Raw genomic sequence first — 23,433 nt, 5'->3', positions numbered from 1 at the left:
CCTGGCAGTGCCTGTGGGAGCCAGCACTGTTCCTTCCTCCTGGGCCTTTTCTTGATTGTTGAGGAAGCAGTAGGTACCTCTTCAAAGCTGTTGTGGCCTGGCTGGTAACTGTGATTGACAGGAAGTCCTCCTCAGTAAGGGGACATTGGGTTTCAGAAGATTGTGATATGTTGTTTCTTAGGCCATCACTTTCTCACTGTCTGCATCGAGGATAGAGCCGTTTACTCTCAGTGGACATTAGCGGTGTGTATGCGCGCACACAGATGTACTCGGGATTGTGGGAATCTTTGCTTTGATTCTTTGGTGTGGAGTATTTTAGCATCAAATGTCTCCATAAATATATCTAGTTCTTAGTAATCATATCTCTGTACTTATTGTGATCAAAATAGCCCATTGGAGTCCTGTAAACAGAAACTGAGTTATTACAATTTAGCATAGAGTGTAAGGGCATAAGTTTCTTACCTTGAGTCCTGATTGGTTCCAAATCTTGTAAGTTTTGTGATTTGGGGAAAATTATTTGACTTCCTTAAGCCTCAGTTTCATCTATATTGTATTTTATTTACATATATTATATATTACTATAATATTAATATAATGTATCATGAGGATATGTTGTATATTATAATAATATATTGTTATATATTATAAACATACTAGATTGTATTATTATATAATTTTATTATATTATTAAATATTGTACAAGATTAGTCAAAAATGGTAACCAACTCGTAAGTTTGTTGGAGGGAATAACTTAAAAGCCCTTGGCACAGTCGCTGGTGCACAGTAGGCTGTCAATACAGGTTCACCCTCCTATATCTAGTGTGCATGATGGCAATTAGCAACAGTTTCTCCTGCTACAGAGATACAAAGCCAAAAAGTTCCCATGTGTTCACATAAAAGGAGAAAGTAAGATCCTTGAAGCATCTCTCCACGTAGTGCTCTTTGGCCTATGTGTGCATCATTATATGGGATCACGTGACCCGGCAGATATTCAAAATATTGATATTTGCAACTGACTGAGAAAAATCCGTGGTTAACTAAGAGTGGATGTGATTTTAGGGATTGAGAGCCAATTTTGGAACACAAAGTTTGCTTGACTTTATAACTAAAAGAGAAGATGAGGTTTGTGAGACATAGATGACCTGTGTAACTCTTGATGTTTTTCCCCTTGGTCTGCAGGGTGATTTCACCTGGAACAGCATGTCGGGCCGCAGCGTGCGGCTGAGGTCAGTCCCCATCCAGAGTCTCTCGGAGCTGGAGCGAGCCCGGCTGCAAGAAGTGGCTTTTTATCAGTTGCAGCAGGACTGTGACCTGAGCTGTCAGATCACCATTCCCAAAGGTAAGGCCCTGTCTGCTGTTCGTCCAGGAACCCTGCGGGTCAAACATCTGCTCTGCCCACAGCAGCAAGCCGCAAGCTCATCTCACACCTAACATTAACACCAAAAGGAAACTATAGCTTCTTGGTCGTTGGCTTGCATTAGTGTCCACTTTGAAAGACATGTTCAAGTGGGACAACTGACTTGTCAACTAATATGCTGATTTAAAGGGAAGATCAACGTGGGGCGTTAAAAAGGAGAGCCGTGTGTATCTACAGGTACATAGTCTACACGACTTCAGAACAACCAATTTAAAAAGTTTCAGAAAGGGCAATTTAAAGGATAGAAGAAAAACCATGTCCGTCTCAACATGATTTCAAAATAACCTGTGGAAAAGAGTGATTTAACAATCTGTTAAACTTGTCATTTGACTTTATGCAAATCCAGACTCAGGGATTATACCAATGTTAACTCATTTTAATCCCCTCTTTCACCCGGTGTGTCTATGTTGGGGTCACCACTGTGACACTGGAGCCAGCGCAGGACTGCTTGTCTGATGTTTTTACAAACACAGATCCTGATTCTGGTAAAGATGAGAAGCATGTATTTGAAATCCTTTAATCTGGAAAAGTCTGTTTCTGAATGTTTGCTATCTTCTATAAGGATACTTTATAATTTGTATTAGTGTGTAGTAGAAAGGTAATTTGAGATGGAATGAAAAGCTATGATGTTATACAAATAGAGTAAACATACCATGAAAAGCCACATTGGCTGGTGTGCCTGAAACTTGAAGGAAAGCAGGAGAGGGAGAGCAAGCATCTCACAGCTAGAAGACTGTCTCGGAGGCTTTTAGTATCTGCAGAACTGCTACTGGCTTTTCTTTTGTTAGAGGTTGAGAGGATGCTTCATGAATAGTTAGTCATAAAATGATTCATATCATATATATACACGTATACACAAAGATATGTGGTTCTCACCAGGGATGGTTTTGTCCCCCATTCCCAGGTAAAATCTGGCAATGTCTGGATACACTTCTGGTTGTCACAGCTTGGGGGAAGGATGCAACTACCAACTTCTGAGTAGAAGCCAGGGATGCTGTTAAACATCATACAATACACAGGACAGTCCCCACTGCAAGCATTGTCAGGTTCTAAGCGCCCAGTGCAGAAGCTGAGCAACCTTGAAATACACTTGAACATGTGCTCACGTTCAGTCAACAACAGTCCTGGCAGTGCTGTTTTCTTGGCTCAGCTGTGTCTAATGGAAAGGGCACTGGCTTGGGAGTCTGAAGACGAGGATTTGAGGACTTGTCCTGTCACTCCCCCTACGTGTGAGCTTGGGCAATTCTCCTCTGCAATAGGAGGCTCAGTTTTGTTGGCTAGAAAGAGTAGCACAAAAACACTGACCATGCAGAGTTTTTCATTGGATGGCGACCCTTGGGGCGAACTGTTTTTTCTTTAAGCTGGAATCTGGGATTCTGCTGGAGGTCAGGAAGAGTTCAGGAGAAGAGAGAGGTAGATGAGGCCAAGGGGCTGATGGGACAGGCGCATTTCACTGACACATGCCTTCCTCCTTTGGCTTCCTTGTCATATTCTGCTTGCCACCACAACCACAGCCAGTTCCTCCCAGGAGGAAATCCTTACCCCTGTTATATCTTTTCATGCTTATCTAACACATGGAGACCCTCAGCTCAAGTAAGAAGAAAATCTCTTTTGCAACTGGTGAAAAATACTAATCATTGTCAGGCCAGTTGCTGCTTCTCCCTGCGACAGACTTGTCCCGTCTCACCTTGCCTTGGTTTGGTTGTAGAGTGGAGGTGAGACCTGCCCTCCCCTCCCTGTTAACTCACAACGTAGGCCAGGTGGGGCCCAAGAGTCCTGTCTCTCTTTCACAAGCACAGATGTTCTTTCAGTTCCTAAAAAAGGAGAAATATTGTTGGCAAACCCAATTTGTAGTGAAGGGAATGATGACTCTAAAAAGTTATGTGAAACCTGGATTGAATGTACATCAGATAAGATATCGAGGAATAAATATTCTTTGTAGCTTTGTTTTTAAATTCAGTTAAATTGATGTTTTTCTTTGTTCCTGCTTTTTAAAGAGTCCACTAAATAAATAACCTTTACCAAACAGACAATTTTATAAAACTTGTCTGCTAGAAGTTCTGTCTCCATTGCGTCTGTGGTTCCTAGCACATTCAGGGAAAGATTTGCTCTATCAAGAAGTTCAGACATGTTTAGGCTACCGGAGTTGTTTTGATATTTTCTATCAAAATGGGAACTAATGATTTACAAATAATTTTCTTATGGAGGAGAGAAGGAATTGTGTGGCTGGGTGGAAAAAAACAGGCAACACCCAAGAGTTCTGATGGTATTATTTTGAGCAGATGATTATAGACATCGAATATTTACTGAGATCCTTCAAAAGCATGGCCAGTGCTGAGTGCTACGATGGCAGCTTTGGTCTGAGGGTGGCCACTTGGTTCCATGCAAACTCCCAAGTAGAGGTTCCAAACAGGGTCAGATTCACCCTGTTTGTGTGAATAATTTACTCAGGAAAAAAAAATACAGTGGTCATGGCCTAGAGCCTAAAGAAATGATACCAAACCTAATGAGATACTGCATATAGTGAAAATGGAAACATACTCAAGCTCACATCTCTGTTCTTCATTGATTTAGGGTGATTGTCAGGATTTATTTGTGGGTATCTGTTTGGAGAACCCTCTCTCTCTGTGAGACTGGTGCTTCCAGGGCTCAGATGAATGGTATAACATATTCATCAGCTGCTGGGATTCACCATAGAGTGGGAAGACTTGAGGACTGGAGGGTTGAGAAATTACCGGGGAGAGTTCCTAGAGCAGACTGCAGGAGTGAGACCCAGAGCACAAGTAGAGAGTTTGAATTCTCCAGCTGTAGTAATAGGTGGACATACGTTATATAGGTGCAAATGCAGGTAATTTAGAAGATGATGGGAGAGCATGTGGAATTTCACTCCAGATTGCCTCTCCACTCTCAGAGAAATGGGAAGCAATTTCATCTGCTAGGAACAAAAATGGGAAGGAGGTCCTGGAGGTTTGAGGAAAGAGGAGAGGAGTGGTAGAAAGGGGAGCTGATGGACCAGGAGTGTTGCAGGATTGCAGGGCAGTGCACAAGGTTCATTTGAGGTTGGTAGCTGGGAATTTAAGTTGCAAAGTAAACATCATGGCAGCAAAACACTACTAAAGCAAAACTCATTATTTTGCACTTTAAATTCCTTAGCCCTGGTTAACCCAGATCTTCTCTTACTGGAGTTAAGATTTTCTAGTTGAGTTCAATGAAGGTAGAGAGGGACATGGCAGTTGGGAGTATATCTGTGGAGGCAGAGTAATGGCCCCCCCAATGATGGCCATGTCCTAGTCCCTGGAACTTGTGAATATGTTACCTCACGTGTCAAAAGGAACTTTGGAGATGTGATCAATTAAGGCCCTTGAGATAGTGAGATTATCCTGGATTATCTGGGAGAGCCCAAACTAATCACATGGGTACTTAAAAGCAGAAAAACTTTCCCAGCTGTAGTCAGAGAGAGATATGACTATGGAGGAATGGTCAGAGAGATGCAAAGTTGCTGGCTTTGAAGATGGAGGAAGGGGCCATGAGCCAAGGAATGCAGGCAGCCTCTAGAAGCTGGAAAAGGCAAGGAAGCAGATTCTCCTAGAGCCTCTAGAAACAAATGCAACCTTGCTGACACCTTGATTTTAGCCAAGTGAGACCCATTTCAGACTTTTAACCTCCGAAAATGTCAGATAATAAATTTCAGTTGTTTAAGGCGCTAAGATTGTGGTCATTTGTTACAGCAGTGATAGGAAATTAATACAGTATCCAAGGGAATGATTATAATCCCAGACAATGGAATCTAAATTGGATAAGAAGAGAAGTTAGGAATAAATGTAAAAGACATGTTTTTTTAATAAGAAGAATCAATAACATAAAGATGTCAATTATGTCATTAATGATCTATAAACTGAATGCAATTCCAAAAAACATCCCAACAGAATTTGTTTTTGTAATATCACTAAAATTATCTAAACATCATCTGGGTAAATAATTATGTGAGAGTAGGCGGGGGAAAATTTGAAAAAGAAGTCGCATGGAAATTATCCCTATCCATTTATTAAAATATCATAAAACTAAAGCAATTAAAAGAGTATTGTACTGCTTCACAATAGGCAGATCAGTGGGAGACAATAGAGTTTAGAAGTGACTTAAAATAAATATGAGAACTTGTGACATGATAAACATTACATATCTTGTTGGGGTAAATGATGGGTTCTGATTGTATTGGTGACAATGAGACAACCATTGAGGAGAAATGGCTGAGTTCTGATGTTGCTTCTTCCATCAGAATAAATTGATATGGAAGAAAGATTTAAAGGTAAAAAAAATGAAACTATAAGTACACCAAAACAAAATATAGCTAGATATTTATATATTTTTACATTGAAGAAGGCACTACCCATAAAACATAAAGAAGGAGAGTGACAGATTTCACTACATTAAAAAAAAGGATCATCTGTGTGGCAAATAAATAGAAATTTACAACACATTTGACAAACTAAAGGCTAACTGCTATATAAAGCTTTATTACAAATTAATAGGAGAAAGAAAAATAAACCATAGACAAATTACATGCAGCTCACAGAAAAAGAAATACAAATGGTTAATAAATATTTGAAAAGATGCTCACCCTCATATTCATTAAAGAAACACAAGCTAAATACCAAGGGGTTTTTTTTTCTCTTGGATGGAAGGGCTCCAAAAGTTGGATAATGTAATTTAGGAGAAAACACACACTCATATACTGTTGGTAGTAGTCTAATTGTTGCAGCAACTTACAAGGCAATTAGGCAACATCTAAATTTTAATGGCCCAATAATTCTACTTCTAAGAATGTATCTCACAGATAGATACTTGTTTTAGTTGAGGAAGGCTAACCATTCAGTGCCTTAACACTTTAAACGTTTCTTTCTTAGCCAGGCACCAGCCAGTGCAGGTTGGCCATGAGGGTCAGGAGAGTAGACTCTGCTCCATGCCATTATTCAGGGACCTGGGCTGCTTGAATCTTGTGGCTTCTCCCTCCTCTATATCCATTCGGCCAGGAGACAATCAAACTAAAAACCAAAGAGATTTATATTACAATAAGATTATAATAAACATTATAAGATGACTGATAAGCTGAATTTGTTACCCCTTCTAAACTTAAGCTATTTCAAAAAGGGAGTTTTGAAGCTGCTATAGAGAACCAAGAGAAATCTTTAGTGGTGGAAATCAGGAAGACTTTCGGTGGGAGGGATCATGTTTATCAGTAGAATTTTCCCTGTGAGCCTGAGATTGCTCCACGGAGGCAACCATGGAATGTTTCTGCCTGGTCAAAGGCTGCTCTTGGCATAGACTCTTGGATCAAATTTTCGAGTCTGTAAATGACCCAATCCTTAACAGTAGAACCAGGAAACAAATGTGGAGAGCATGGTCGAGAAATTAAGCAACACCTAATGTCCTGCATGAACTTTCCATTTATTCAAAACACATCAACAGAGTACTATTTATATATCAAGTAGTTGTGTTAGGCTCAATTAATATTATTTTGATAGCATTTTAATGCAAATAGTCAAAGGCAAGGGGTTAGCAAACTGGCCTGCTCTCCAAACCCAGCTCACCATCTGTTTTTGTAAATAAAGTCTTGTTGGAACACAGCCAAGCTCATTTATTTACATATTTTCTATGGCAGTTTTCACGTGACAGTGGCAGAGTTGAGTAGTTGTGACAGCTTGTATGTTTCACAGAGCCTCAAATGTTTACTATCTGGCCCTTTACAGGAAAAATTTGCTGACCTCTGATCTAAGGTAAAATGAAAGGAAGTGAGTGATTTCTGCCACAATCAGTAAAGCAAGTTAGTGTAGGCAATATGGCTTAACTCCATTATGTTGTAAACTAAGTATTCAAAGCAGAATGGTTCCACAAGAAAGAAATGCATATTTTTGTTTTCTTTAATGCTCTTTTTTTCTCTTCAGTTAATTTCTGATATCACAATTAAGAAAGGTTTGCTTATATGTTTTGAAAACAGTATGATGGAATGAAGAATAGCTGATGGTTTAAGAAAATGTGGACAATAGTCTAATAAGAGTACCCTGACGCCTCAAATTTGCTCAGTTATGTGGCTTCCTTATGAAGTAGCCCCTCACCACTGTCCCTCAGGCAATGTAAAACACAAGTAAACAGCTCAAGGAAATCAAGAAAATGATATTCTTCGTAGGCTAACCCTGCAGCTATCTTTGGTTTGTGATTTAAATGTTGATTTCAAAAAAAGGACAACCTGACGGGCAAGGAAATTGAGCTTGGATGTTTAAGGAACAACACTAAACAGAAAATATAACTGTCCTATTTCTATGTTATTCTTGCTGGCAATGTCCAGTCAAACAGGTGATATGCTCAAACTGTTTGTCAAAACTTTTCGTGTAATTAAAAATGAAGTTGCAACTTAGGATAAAATCCACAAACTCCACCATAGGTAAAAATGCTGATAGGAAGCAAACACCGCCAAATAGGGTGATCAAAGAATAGTGTGGCACCACTAGGCTTAGAGGCCCTCAACAAATGTCTCCGTTGTGTGCGCTGCAAAGCTGGTTCTATCTTCTATGTGTCCACAATCATCTTTTCTGTGACCTGCCCAGAGGATTGTGATTTCCCATTGAATAAGGCTATTTCTTATTTGTTTGTGTTTTGTTCTGTTTTTTTTTTTTTTTTGAGGAAGACTAGCCCTGAGCTAAAATCTGCAGCCAAGCCTCCTCTTTTTTTCTTTTTTTTTTCTTTTGCTGAGGAAGACTGGCCCTGAGCTAACATCCATGCCCATCTTCCTCTACTTTGTATGTGGGACACCCACCACAGCATGGCTTGACAAGCAGTGCATAGGTCCGCACCCGGGATCCAAACTGGCGAACCCTTGGCCACCAAAATGGAACGTGCAAACTTAACTGCTGCACCACTGGATTGGCCCCTCTTATTTGTTTTTGAATCTGGAACACCAGGTGTACTGCCCAATACTCCACTGACCCTCAGCAAATCTTTGAGAAGTGAATAAATGCTTATATGCATGCATGCATATTCACCTTTAAAATTAAGCTCCTTCCTTCACTCTTCTCTATCTCTCTGAAGAGTATCAATCACCTTTCTCTTATTCTCCTCAGTAACCCCAGTAATGATTTTGAAACAATGTCAGTGCTTCTCTACTGCTTCATCCTGTGCCACTTTCAACTTTGATTAATGGTCTCATAGGGTTGGTGTGAGGTTTAAATGAAGTAATAACCGTGATGAGCTTAAAACATCTCCCGACATTTTATATGCTCTCAGTAAAAGTCATCCATCGCCACCACCACCATCATCATCATCATTATCATTATCATCATCACCATCACCATATTACGTTGTCTTGTATCTGCCCTTAATCCTAGGTCACTCCATCATTATGTCTCACCATAACTATAGCCATAGACCCTCATTTGCTTTTCTCAATTCAGGGCTTCTCCCCGATTCTGCCCACCACACCTAAAACCACCAGAGTAATCTTCAACCACAGAATCTACTCCTTTGTTGGAAAAAAAAACAAAAACAAAACAAAATTCCCGAGGCCCCTATTGCATATTGATGTCATTATCAAAGCCATTTACAATACTGTTTCATATAAAAGAAGAAATCCATTTTGTTTGCAGCCTGTTCTGAGAATGCACCACAGATTTAAGTTTATTTCTCTTAGAGCAATAGGTTTCAAACTTTTTGTCTGCAATCTACAGTGAAAAATACATTTTACATCTCAGCCCAGGAAACACATGAGCCAAATGGTGCTTATCTTTATTAGAAATATACTTTGATATTCTCTATAATGTTCTCTCCTACCATCTTCTATTTGATTCTATATCATTTTCTTAAAATACACTTGTCATGACCCACTGAATTTTCATGATTCATTAATAGGTTATGACCCACAGTTTGAATAACTCAGTCTTGGAAGACAGATGGAATAGAGAAGAGACAAGAAGAAAAGAACAAAAATGTCAGTATGGAAAACTTTCAGTTAGTTGTTCTTCACTGTGGCTCTTAGGGCCTTGGTATGTGGATGGGGCATTTTTTTCTGTCGTGCCACAGAAATGAACCTAGGCTACACCCTTGGCCTAAGCATTCTCTATCTAGAGCCCAACTGTTGAGTGCCACCCAGGGGGCTTCCTCTGCTGCTTCACTGCTCTCTCTCTTGACACCAAGCTGGACATATAGCCCAGAGGGGCTAGATATATGGGGCTTTAGGTTCTAAAGAGGTAGAAGCCTCTAATGGAGGCCACGATATCATGTCAAAAGTAGTCCACATCCTCAAGGAGCTCCTAGTCAGTTGATACAGAAGACATAAATACATCAATTATATTAAAAGATCGAACAGTGGATATCATCTATCCAAGTTACCTTTGGTGACCCTTATAGATAAAAGCTGCCTTATCTGCCTATTCCGGTAAAAGCCAGGAATGACAGAGAGATTTCCCTGCAGGTTCTTTTGTAATTTTCTTCTTGGATGCTCTCCTCTGTACCCAGGGCTTCTACCATGTCAAGTTCTCAAGTGTGCGCTGCTGTATGATTCTGTTCTGGTGCCGAGCAGGCAGGCCAGTATGATAGTACGTGGTTCTTCAAGCTATATGCTTTATGCCTTCGTGTTCACAAGTGGCTTTCTTTATGTTTTCAGACAATGTGGTTTTCTATCCAAGGTCTTGTCCCTACTGGTCGCATTTACACATATTTATATATCTTTGTTGGAGCAGCAACTATTATTGCACAAGCCTTTGGCATCTTGAACAAAACTTTTGTCACTGCAATTTCTGAAAAATTCTGGCACCTTTCAAAGATTTCAAGACTACACTATTCTCTCTGTTGGGATTGTGGCCCAAAAGTAAACTTGATAATTACAAAGAATGTCCCAACCTTGAAATATGAATAGAAACCTCCATTTTTTGCTTTTTCCTTTGTTTCCCCATAGGCAAAACAAAGGCAGATAAGCATTAATTGAAATTAAATACCAAGTGTTTTTTAAAAACCAATCAGGCTTTCTAGATAATTTGAACTCAAGCCCTCAAGATTATTTAAAAATTCAATTAGCGGATGTTTATAAATTTTTAACAAATGGAAAGCTATGTAAAAGTAGTTTAAGGGGTCTTCACTTAAGATGGGAACAGGAAAACTACAGCCCAAAGGCCAAATTCAGCCCACTGCCTGTTTTTTTTAAATAAAGTTTTATTAAAATACAGCCACGCTCATTTCTTTCTGTCTTGTCTAAGGCTGCTTTAGTTCTCAACAACAGAGGGGAGTAGTTTTGACAGAGACCATATGGCCCACATAGCTGAAAACACTTACTATCTTGACCTTTACGGAAAAAGCTTTGCTGGCCTCTGATTTAGGAAATTAATATTAACTCGCTATAGTAATTTATAGCTGTTATCTATGCAGTTGATCAACTATACCATCTTATTCATTTCAATTTCTTAACTGTCTTAACTTTATTTTGCAATAATTGAATGTTTTTTAATGATCAGATCTTTGTTACTCTCAGATATTTTAGTGTTTATCTTATATGTGACCAAATATTTTTTCAAAGTGGGTAATAAATTCCCTTGGTGGCACTAAACAAGAAAGAAACATTAATATTTTTATGAGTTGCTTAAACATGATGCCACCATGCAGTTTATAGGAATGTAAGTTATGCATTAAATGGGTGACGTTAGTAATGAGTCAATCTCCGGTATGGGATAACTATTAGTTTTATTATTACTATCTGCTTTGGTAACTGAGAATTTAGCAATATTTATCTTTGAGGACTTTACTTATTTACAGATTTATAATAAACGATCAGATTTGTAATCTGATCTCCCTCCTCTTACTCTCCTTATCTTAGATCCCACCCAACATGCACAAATTTGAGACTTCCAGGGATACCTTTCTTGGGGATTCCTGGCATTACATGACACGGCTGGTGCAAATACAAGTAGGAAAACACATCCCACAGCGGAGTTTTGGATTATCCATTGTTAAGATGCCTTGGCTGCAAATTTTGGAAACCAAACCAAAACTGTGGCTTAAAAAATGGCTTAAGTAATACAAAAATTGATTATATTACTTTACAAAGGGCCCACAGATAGGCTAGTTCCAGGACTCATTAATTCAGCGGCCTTCCATCTTTCTTCTCTGCCGTAACCAATGAGTCACTTTGTTCTTTGGCTGGCTTCCCTCATTGTCACAAAATGACTGCAGCAGCCACCAGCATCACTGCTTCTATGGCAGGATGAAAAGGCAGAAAAGAGCAGTGACTCTTCAGCAAGTTTTTTTAAATAATAAAGAAGTATTTTCACTGCTTCCTCCTGGTACACTCCGCTCTCTTCTCAATTCCTAGAATTGTAACACCTGCCAGTGCCCAAATCAGTACTGGCAAGCAGAAAGAAATCTCTGGAACTGGCCTGACCTAAGGTTCCTTTCCTGAGCCAGGGGTGAGGATTCATCTCAGGATGTATGACCACACGGAGAGTGAGCACCTAACAAAACAGGGAAAGAAAAAATTGGGAGAGGGTATAGTAGGATAAAGATGGGTTTAGATTAGAAACTATTGGTGTACATAATATGTGTCATCTTCGTCACTGCAAACAAGCAACAGGGAGGAAACTATTCTTATGTCGTATTTATTTGCCTTAGTGTCTAGCACAGTGCTTTCATGTGCCTGCTGCTCAGGAAATGTTTGAGAAATTGAATGTAATGGATCAAAAATTCAATCATAGCACATTTATTTATATAGTATTTCTATATCATAAAGAATTATTTCAAGTGGCTCAAAGAATAATCAAAACCAAGAATGGAAAAGGAAAGCATGAGGAGCCTAATAGTATTCATCTAATTGCATCATCTATCTGGTTACTGAATCTATAAGAGCTGTTTTCATGGGAGCAACCAGCAGAAATTTTGAGGAGCTCCCAAGGCTTAAAGTCTATGATTTAAACATATTTGATTCCTTTCTTACTTGTTCATTATAAAACAGTATCTGTTAAAAGAAAGAAAATAGGTAGCATGGGTCAAAAATCACACCATGTGTAGACACCCTTGTCTGACTCTACCTTTTCAACTTGAACTGCAAGCTGTGACTTTAAAAGGAGTAGTGATGAAATGCTCATGATTTGGAGCTTAACTTCCTGGAGTTAACAATCAGAGCATTTCTTTGGGATAAGTTATTTCTATCTTTTTGTTCTCCTACCTGCTTTTTTTCCTTTATGCTCCAGGAAAGAAATATAGCTTAAGTAAATGACTTGCCAAAAGTCATTTTTCTTGCTCTGATATTTGGAAATTTCTTTCTCTGCAGATATCATGCCTACTTAGACTAAGTTAAAAATATTGTTTTCAGGGCCACCCTGGTGGCGTAGCAATTAAGTTCACACACTCTGCTTCAGCAGCCCGGGGTTCGCCAGCCTGGACCCCAGGCACAGGCCTACACACCGATTATCAAGCCATGCTGTGGCGGCATCCCACATGTAAAGTAGAGGAAGGTGGGCACGGATGTTAGTTCAGGGCCAATCTTCCTCAGCAAAAAGAGGAGGACTGGCAGTAGTTAGCTCAGGGCTAATCTTCCTCTCTCTCTCTCTCTCTCTCTGTCTCTGTCTGTCTGTCTGTCTGTCTCTCTCTCTCTGTATTGTTTTTGATTTGAGGAATGTGGGGTAAGAGATGCAAATTCAGAAACCTGGAAGGACAGACTAGCTCTTAGCGTAGGAAAAGATAACAACAGGGCTGCCCCTTTGGAGCATGAGCTTATAGCCTTTTATTATTATTATTCATAGCACTTGAATGTGGAAAAAATGACAGCAAGTAAAAGGGCCTTCTAGGGCATAATTTGATCATGACCAGTTATTACAGCACGCAGTGATTACAAAGAACGCCTGGTTAAGGAAAAACCATAGTTGAGGTTTTAAACCCATGGCATCCAAGCCATGCGATTAGCTTCCCTACCTCACGTTTTGATAGAATAATGAGACATGCTCAACAAATCTAATATCTCAACGATTTTCTGTAATAGAAAGACACTTGCTTTGAGGTTCAAGAATCTACGCTTTTTTTCCTCTTGAGGAAAACTGTCAGAACTAATTACTTTGCCAAAATAATTTACATGAAATGGAAAAGGTTTCTTAGTGTTTAATTTAGCTGGAAGCATGATGACCTCCAAGAGCTGACTCCTTTACAACAGTGAGAGACTCACAGAATGTTCTTATTTTCTGACCGCAGCTTTGATAATTTCACCACCACTTCAACATGTAAACTGTGGAGATTAGTACATTTCACAAGTTCTTTGGGGAGCCTCAGCTCTAAGGAGAGGCATCTGTATTGCTTAAGAATATCATAAATATTTCCTTGCCAGAGAAACAGGCACTTTGGTAACAGATTTGGAAAATCACAAGGTACTAACAGGATAAAGAAACAATGTTTAATTCATTGGGATATACACCGAGAAAAATGACTCAATCGCCCTGTTTCTACCTGCCTTCTATTTTAATCAAAGTTAGTGGAAGAACTGCTAAGGATAAGGTGATATATAAATGGAAGCTTTGACCTACAGATTTAATTAAATAACCGAAAGTCTACCGCGTGGAGGATTTCTTGAAAGTAACATGAAAAAAAATATATATATATACATATAATAGTGAGATCCAAAGTCAACTGAATGGTAGAGCCAGTTTGGGCTTGAATACGTTGTTTTCCACTTTTTCCATGTAGGTTGTTTTCTTCCAGATTTCTTATTTGTCCCTCTTTTGAGCCCTGGTTCCCACTAAAGAAACTGTCAGTCCACTCCTGAATTTTCAATTTTCTCCTCTTTTATTTACCAATAGAATGCTTGCTTCATAAAGGGTTGGATAACTAGGGATAAAACACTAAGAGGCTTAGGATAAGAAAGGATGTCCTAGACTAAGCAGTCACTATGAGATTGATTGGGGGAAGCCCCCACCAAGATTCAAAGGCCCCTGAGAAGGGTTAAGGATAACTTGGTCCTTTAAGACTGAACTCAAGCATTAGCCTTTGCAGAGTTGGGGACAGCCTTCTCACTTCTGACCTACCACCTCGTAAATGTTTCCACTGAAACATTTCTTCATTTTGCTTTAATGAAGTTTCCACGTATCTGTCTTTAGCACTAAACTCTGAGTTTCTTAAAGGCCAAGATAATGTCTATTCATCTGGGTTCATAACACCAAGCTCTGTCTCACCTACAACGTGTGCTTAATCACTGTTAGATGCAGGGATGGGTGGAGCAATGAATAGATCAGTGTATGGGAGATGAGCCCACTTTCTTGGAGGAAGATACCATTCAAACAGAAAACTACTATAGTGTGAATAACATTCCCAAGCCGAGGAGATTCATCATGGTCTGTGATGCAACATCCCTGGACAGAGAATACTTGTTTTAGAATGGAGAAGAGATCCCTGCTTTGGTTCCTCTCCTAAATCTCTGGGCTTAATCCCAGTTCAACTCTTAGACCAGATTATTGCACTGGTCCCCTTGGTTCCCCTACCCTGGCCTTGCTGCCAAGTTTTTCTGCCAAGAAGCACAGGTGACCATTTTACTGGTAACTACTTCCCCCTTTCTGTCAGGGCTACTCTCCCTTCCATTTCTTGGGATGAACTTTGAATGTGGAGCAGACAACTCAAAGTAGCAGAAACAATTTTGAATTCATTCCACTGAGGATGGTGATGGCAGCAACTGGCTCCAGTATCCAGCCCGACTTTTCCTGGGATATGATTTTGACTGCAGTTTTGGTTGCCCAGCTCTGTTCAGTGCCTATGTCTTTTCCAATGGTGACTTACTGGGCCAAATTAACTTTAATCATTGCAAAATACTAGATGTGGAGTAAGAGCACAATGAATGGCCCTCAAGTGCCAGGGCCATTAATAATATTATTATTTCTTTGATAAATCTCCTGTTCCAAACTGGAAGTAAAATATCTGGTTTAGTCTCTTTCTTGCCTTATTTTTGGGAGGTCTGTGGCTTGAGAGCCCTCAAAAAGGAGAAGTAGATGAGACTAAAAAATGGATTTCAGTTGTAGTAAAGGATAAAATACAGTTTTAGTAAACATTTTGATAAGACACCCACTGATTATATAACTCACCTAATCCACATTCATATATATATAATTTAACATGGATGGACCTTGAGGGTATTGTGCTAAGCAAAACAAGTCAGAGAAAGACAATTACCATATGACTTCTCTCATATGTACAAGATAAACAAACAAGCACACATTTAGATACAGAGAACAGATTGGTGGTTACCAGAGGGAAAGGGAGTTGGGGTAGGGAAAAAGGGGTAAAGGGGCACACACTTATGGTGAGGGATGGAAATTAGACTTTTGGTGGTAAACATGATGCAGTCTATATGGAAGTCGAATATAATGATGTACATCTGAAATTTACACGATGTTATAAACCAATGTGAACTCAATTAAAAAAAACATATTTTGGTTTATCAGGATAGACATGAGAATTTGAAAACTAAGCAGATTTCTGTACTAATCAGTGTTCTTGGATATAAACGACAAGTACTAAGTCTAGATAACTTAAGCAGAAAAGGGATTTAGAGAACCGAAGAAATAGGAGATATCTTAAGACAATCTAATCAGCCACCTATGAAAACATCACCAGGGCCATAAAAACAAATCTGGTGAAGCCTTTCATCTGTCCACTCCCTTTCCGGGAAACATGCTACACCAGAATGGCAGATATAATGGATGCTTTATGTTGGCCTAGACACATGTTTTCTTTCAGATCAGGGAGATGTGAATAGGCAGATTATTTCAATAGTTTCAGTAAGGTCAGAAACTCTGGCTTGTGAGTCACCTTCTTGCCTTAAAGTTGAGCTCCCAAGTCTGTGTGTTTCAGAAGTATTCCAGTGAGCAACGTAAGCCTCCACTCTGTCGCATGCTTGACAGATGACTTCTCAACCTTCGCTTGAATGCATCCAGTACCTGGGAGAAAGAGCTTTTTAAAAATAATTTTAGATTTACGGAAAACTTATAAAGATAATATAGAGTTCCCTTATGCCCCTCACCCAGTTTCCCCTGATGATAACATCTTATATAACCTCGCTACACTTATCACAACTAAGAAACCAACAATGGTAAATTACCATCAACCAAACTACAGACTTGTTCAGATTTCACCATTTTCCCCACTAATATCCTTTTTCTGTTCCAGGATCCCACCCAGAATACCACATGCATTTAGCTAGGCAACTTTTTTTTATTTTTAAAAAATAACAAACATTTCTTATCTCACAGTTTCTGGGAATATCTTAGCTTGGTTGTTCTGGTTCAAGTTCTGGTTCATGTGGTTTCCATCAAACTCAGCTGGGGCTGAAGTCATCTGAAGCTTTGACTGGAGCTGGAGGATCCGTGTCCAGGCTCACTCACATGGCTGCTGGCTGGAGGTTTCAGTTCCTCATCACATGGCCTTTTGCATAGGGTTTCTCATGACATGGCTTCCCCCAGAGTGAGGGATGCAAGACAGAGAGAACAACCAAGAGAGAAGCCACAGAGAACAGTGCTTTTCTCTCTTGGTTTTGGGTTTTTTTTTTTTTTTTTTGAAGGCATTCATTCCATTGCTGACAAAACTGTCTTCCTATAATTTCCTCTTGAATCTTTGTTCTGGCCAATGGAGGGCTGGCCAGTAAGTCTCTTTATCCACCATGTTTAGTCCTCTAAAAAAAAAAAAGAACTGTGGTGTCCCCTGAGTCTTCCCTGCATGCTAAAGACACTCCATTCATACATCCATTCATGCAACTCTTCATCATCAGACGCTGTTCCACACCTGATCCGGCCCCCTACAGAAGGAAAAGCCCACTTCATACAAAGAAATAGAAGGCTATTTACTCAAGGAACTTACTTTATTCCCCTACATATAGTTAGGAATTTGGTAGAAAGATAGCCGTAGGCGGAGTCACATTTCTTTATAAATGGAAAGAAAATGTTATTGTGCCCCAAATTCAACCTGAGATATAAAAGCTCAATAGTTTGTAAACATTTTTATGTTGTTCTGTTTAAAACAGAAACTGAGATTGGGTCTAAATTGAGCATTGTGACAAGTGGGAAAATGTGAATGTTTTATAGTTTGGTTCTCATATGGTTTGAGCCCATAGCTGCTCTCTTGGTGGAGTTTTGCATAGACCAGTGGTTCTCAACCAGAGTGATTTTGCCCCTGCGGGACATTTGGTGATGTCCAAAGACATTATTGGTTGTCACAACATGGAATGGGTAGGTGCTCTGGCATCTAGTAATTTGAGACCAGGGATGCTGCTAAATATCCTACCGTGCACAGATCAGTTCCTCATAACAAAGAGTTATCCAGCCCCAAACGTCACTAGTGCCAAGACGGAGAAACCCTGGAATAGATTATATGCAGTTTCTAAAGGGCCACTTCCCATTCTGCCACCCAAGTGTCTCTTTCATATCAATTTTTCCTCTGTTTAACTGAGCTGCCCTCACTGCCTGTGAATTCTTTTGATTTGCATTCTCTGAGAGTCTATTTTTCTGGTCCAAGTAAATAGTGAGGCAGCTGTGATTGGGAAAAGCAGAGAAGGCGGTGCCAAAAAGCATTCCTTCAGACTTTTCTCAGCAGGAATTTTTTGAAGATTTGAAACAAGCTAGAACCTTCCTTTTAGGCTGGGGTGGAGTTGCAAACTCCAAGGCTTGCCAGGTGTGCAGTGCCCCAGGGTTGGCTGTCTGTGCTGGCCTGGGGCGAGTGGGAGAAATGTGAAACCCAGTGCCGCCAGCTCTTCCACTTCCTCAAGAGCTTAGAAATGCAGATATGTATGTGAACTTACCAAGATTTTGCATTAGAGCTGAAGTTTTTATAAATCACTATGCCGGCTAAACACTACTCGCCTAGAGGGGGCCGGATATGGTCGTTTTGCAGCCACTGGGCTAGTTCTTTGCCTGTGTCTGTAGCAGTATGACAAAAAAATTTTGTCGCCAGAGTTACCTTTAGTAGCTTCAGTTTGTGTTCATTTCATATCTCAGCACAGGCGATTTCTTCTTCTTTCCAGTAATGTAATCTTTATGGAGCTCTGCAAGTGAAAGGGATTTAAAAGGGTTAAATGTTGATGCTCTAGTCCCATATCCAGGTGCGCCTGTGAATTTAGGCTGTCTACACCCATTCTCTGTGACTGCCTTGCTAAGGAACAACCCTTAGCGTCCTCTTGTCCATCACCCAGACTTGTGGGAGGACAGAGTCTAAATGACCCTCACAAATGAATGTCCAGTGTTCTACAAATACCTCCCTAGCCATCTTTCTTGATGCAGAGGCAAATTTACCTTAAAGAAAGGATTTTCAGCTTCTCGTCCCAGATATTTGGGTTCTGCTCCTAGCCACCCCTCTCAAGACAGAGCCAGGTTTTTGGAAAGACCTGGAATTTGGGTTTGAATCCCAGCCCCACCACCTACCAGTCCTGTGATTTTTTTGGGCAATTGCTTTAGTTCTCTGATTTTCAGTTCCCTCAACCGTGGATGAGTAAGTCAAAAAGCTACTTCAGTGGATTGCATGTTGATGTGTGTTAGATAATATCATATATACAAAAATGATTCATGCCAATCCTGGTGAATACTCAGAGCTAAAAAATTGTTAGTTTCTCTTTCTCTCTCCTGTCTAACACTGTATCACCTTGGGCGTGTCAGTCCGTATACCTGGGCTTTAATGTCACATCCCTCAAGTAGGAGCCACATTTTCCTCACTACAGCACAGGTAGAGGTTAAGAACACCGGCTTTGACGTTGGATAGCCCTGAGTGCAAATTCTGAATTTACCACTTCCCACCTTCTGCCCTTGGACAAATTACTTGACCTCTCCTAACCTCAGCTTCATCATCTATAAAACAGGAAAAAATAATGGTGTGGGCTTCATAGAGCTGCTGTGAGGATATCATAAGATCATGAATACTAAGCTCTTAGCTTATGGTACCTACTCAGTAAACACTAGCTATTTATTACTGCTGTATGCCTGGGACACAGGCAAATCGTGGTGGTTGGATGAGATCATAGGTATTCAGATATTTAGAAAAGTTAAACAAGCAAGAAATTTCTTGTACTGGACTTTCTTGCTGAGTTTTCAGCCCCGTTCAGTTAATTTAATTTTTATGTTGGTACCATTCTGTAAAAGTGACGAAGTCTTTTGTTATTTTTATTGACGAATAAAGTATAAATAGTAATGTGCATAAATATGAATGTGCACAAGTACAACTCAGTCAATTTTTAATATTTATACATCACGTAACCACTAACCAGATCAAGATATAGAACATCCCCACACCCTAGAAGCTTCTTCATCACCCCTTTCAGGCAATATCCATTCCCAAAAAGTAGCTCTCTCTCTTCCATCTATCACCAAAAATGAGTCTTTCCTTGGATGACATTTTTATTATTCTTATCTCTAGAATCAGTTTAATATGGAAAATACTGTTTTATAACCTGCATTCTCTGAATCTGATCACCTTAAAATGAGGAGTTGTGTACTTCATCGGTTCTGGGCTCTCTCAGTATTGACGAGTCCTCACAGTGTGCCCCACCTTGTGCTGTTCACTTGGAGGGAAACAAAAGCCTAGCAGACATGCTTCTCCCCTAAGAGAGCTTCTAGTCTAGTTAGAGAAGCAAGCCTTAAAATGGAACATCGCCTGACGGCAAATGAGTCCGTGCAAACCATATCCTAGAGGAGCAATCTCGTGGTTCTTGTTCCCAGCCCTCCTGAAGACCTTGTTTGGTATTGGCCTCGCTCCCCATACTGATGGTTCCTTTGTTTTGGGGTCACTAGGATGTGGAAGGCTTGCTGCCTTGCCATCTGCTATTGTGTCATGTATGTCTGTGGGGTCTCCTGCTGGCACATTAATGAGGTAAAAGGAGGGTGCATGGAGTCCACTCCCCAAGTGCTTGTTCCAAGATGCCTTTGATCAGGACGTGGGACCCAAATTCTCTTTACAGGTCACTGTTGTCTGTAAGACAGTGCACACTCCGGGAGAAGTTAGTAAGTATCTGTTTATCACCACTTGCACTATAAAAACATTGCTGTGCAGTACTGTTACTTAGGAAGCTTAAATTTTTAAGAGATGCAATGGCCTTTATCACACTTATTGCCATCCAAGGAACCGGTTGAACATAAACTGTTCTGTATGGTTGTAAGTGCATAACACGGCAGTCTCTTGAGCAGATTTTCTGTGCTCTGTGGGAACAAAAGACACTCTTCAAAAACTGAAGACTCAATCAGCAAACCACTGATTGATTGCAAAAGAGAGGAGGAGTGAGCAGTTTCATTGTGTAGCTCTGGTCATTTTCCTGAGCATTTTAAATGAGAAAATGGCATGCTAAAGCAATAAATCATGTCACATTATTGCCCATCATCCATCATTTCGTCCAGCCACCTATTAATAACATTCACCTCTGTCTAATTAAGTGAAAAAGATAATATTTGTTCTAAATAGCTAAGCATTTTTTTGTAGGCCAGTATTTACAAAGATCACATTTTTTCCTGTAAGGAGGCGTCAAGATGTTGTTTGGAGTTTTAGAGTTTGAAGTACATATTTTCCTTGTGGGATGCTGTAAACTCTTATACTGGAGGGGACAAAAATTAGCAAAACTACTTGGAAAACACTTCTACATTACCTACAAAAGCCTAAGATTGCATCCACCCAGCAGTGCAGCTTCTACATATGTACCCTAGAACATTGGTTCTTCGACTCTAGTGTAAACCAGAATCCCCTGGAGGGCTTAAGAAAACACACAGTGCTGGGCTCCACCCCAGAGGTCCTGATTCAGTAGGTCTGGGCTGGGACCATAGAATTGACATCTGTAACAAGTTACATCTGTAACAAGTGCTGTACCAGCACTGATGTTACTGCCCCAGAACCGCATTTTCAGAACCACTGTTTTAGAGAGATTCTGGTACGTGTACACAAGAAGACGTGAACAAAATTTTTCAAAAACCTTGTTCCTCCTAATCCCAAACTAGAAGCAACTCAAATTTCCATCAACAGTTCAACAGGTAAATTAACTGTGATATATTCATACAAGAAAACACTGCAGAGCAATCAAAATGCGTGACCTACAGCTACCTGCCTCAGCAGGAGGAATTTCAGGAGGCGTCGATGAGTGAAATAAATGAGGCAAGAAAGAATACCTACAGTGCGAGTGCATCTACGGGAATTCAGAAGCAGGAAAAACAAAGTTCTATTCTTTATAAATGCCTACATAGATGGTAAAACTATGAAGAAAAGCAGATAATTGATTATTGCAAAAGTCAGCTCAGAGATTATGTGGGGGGAGGGGTAGGGAGGCATACAGGGGCTCCTCGGGTGCTAGCAACAGTCTGCATCTGAACTTGGCTGCTCATTATGTGGGAGTTGGCCTCCTAATTATTATTTAAACGATACAATTGTATTTATTCACATCTGCATATTTGATACATCCACTAATTAAAAAGAAACTCAAAATAATCATTCTATCTTAAAAGAAAATATCCCCTATCCTATATGTATTCTGGTTCTTTGACAACTCGTTTGAATTTTAGGATCTGCCCACTGGTTATGAAAAATAAATCTCTTAAGCTTTAATATATGGTTTAGTTATTCTTCTAGGTGAACTATTAAAATGGAGGGATGATAGAATTCTTTAAAGAAATATACTCTTATTACAGTCAAATATATTTGGTGATATGAACTACTGATGAAGAAAGTGTCACAAAGTACAAGACCTGTCAGTCCGATTTGGAGAACAGATTAGAAGCTTCTGCAGTTCGAATACTTCTTGTCTGTATGCATATAATCAGTCATGGTAGGCCCTACAGTTAGATCACCTTTTAGGCACCGAAGATAAGAGCATACACATGATGAAAGAGGTCGATGACTCTTTGCCACATTACAACAGGTTTACATAATTTTCCCTTATACAAATCTCACGACTGCAAGAGTGAACACTCCTAGGAACTATTTCCATTTTATGGGAGGAGAACCATTTTTGAAATATTTCTTCACTTTTTGAAAGGGAGGAGGGATTGACTGTGTCTGTTCATTATATTGTGATGTCTTTTGCCTCCAAAAATTCAGAGAAGAGGAGTTGGGAACATCTGCAACCCCTTGAGGATCCCAGGAATGCTCATTTCTGTTTGAGAAAGCTTACTTTGTCTTTTCCTGATATCAGAGCCTTGCTTTTAAATTTTGTTGAGCTGAGTCTCTTTCTTTACTACAGTTTTTAGTCTATCTTGTAAAAACAACAATTCTTAATCCCCCTTTTAAACATAAGTTTCCTTGCGTCATGAGCCGCATTTCCCCTATTTGATCACAGTGTGAATTCCTGATTTGCACCTACCACATGTTGAGTTGACAGCTGCATAATCCTGAAACACATTCTTGCAATGGTGCCTGCCAATATGATGACATCCCAGGAATTCAATTGCAGCTGCCTATTGATATGAGTGGTAGCTTTATTATTTGGTGCGTTAACCAGATGTATTAGGTACAATTCTTGCAAGTACAAGATGCTAAAAGGATATATGCCTTATTCATTATAGTGAAAAATTAGAAACAATCCAAATGTCCATCAATAAGGAAATGCTTAATTAAATTATGGTATAGCTATACTACGGAATACTATGCAACCCCCCAAAAGAAAGTCGATCTGCATTTATGGACATGTGTCAGGCTCCCCATTAAGCACTTTATATGCATCATTTTATTTAATTGTCAAAACAACCCCATGAACTTCCCATTTTATATATGAGGTTACTGAGACTTGTCCAAAGTCACACAGTTAGTAAATGGTGCAGCAGTAATTAGATTTGAGTTCCGTGGACCCCCAAATTCATTTCTTTATCCAGTTACACTCTACTAGCTCATGAATGTCAAAGCCATTTGTATTGTTGACTCTCCTCTCATGGAGATTTGGTTCAAGATGGGTATTGGTTTGCATAAACATGAAGAATAGGAAGAGACTCATGTAATAGTGAAAGTGAACATATCTAAGTGTCAAGACTAAATTACTTCTGAAGGAGTTAAGTTTT

General features: G+C 39.7%; 1 protein-coding gene across 10 annotated transcripts in view; it reads left to right on the top strand.

The window, feature by feature from the left end:
- Positions 1-23,433, top strand: part of ARHGAP6 (Rho GTPase activating protein 6) — a 462,402-nt gene that overhangs the window by 381,136 nt on the left and 57,833 nt on the right. For all 10 annotated transcript variants that reach the window (XM_070604438.1, XM_070604437.1, XM_070604439.1 and 7 more), the window contains one exon: positions 1,180-1,339. In XM_070604438.1, coding sequence (XP_070460539.1) covers positions 1,180-1,339 — 160 coding nt within the window. The remainder of the gene's footprint in view (positions 1-1,179; positions 1,340-23,433) is intronic.

This window comes from Equus przewalskii, chromosome X (assembly GCF_037783145.1).
Source record: "Equus przewalskii isolate Varuska chromosome X, EquPr2, whole genome shotgun sequence".
NCBI lineage: Eukaryota > Metazoa > Chordata > Mammalia > Perissodactyla > Equidae > Equus > Equus przewalskii.
The sequence above is the reverse complement of the archived record's forward strand: the minus strand, read 5'-3'. Positions and strand labels throughout refer to the sequence as shown.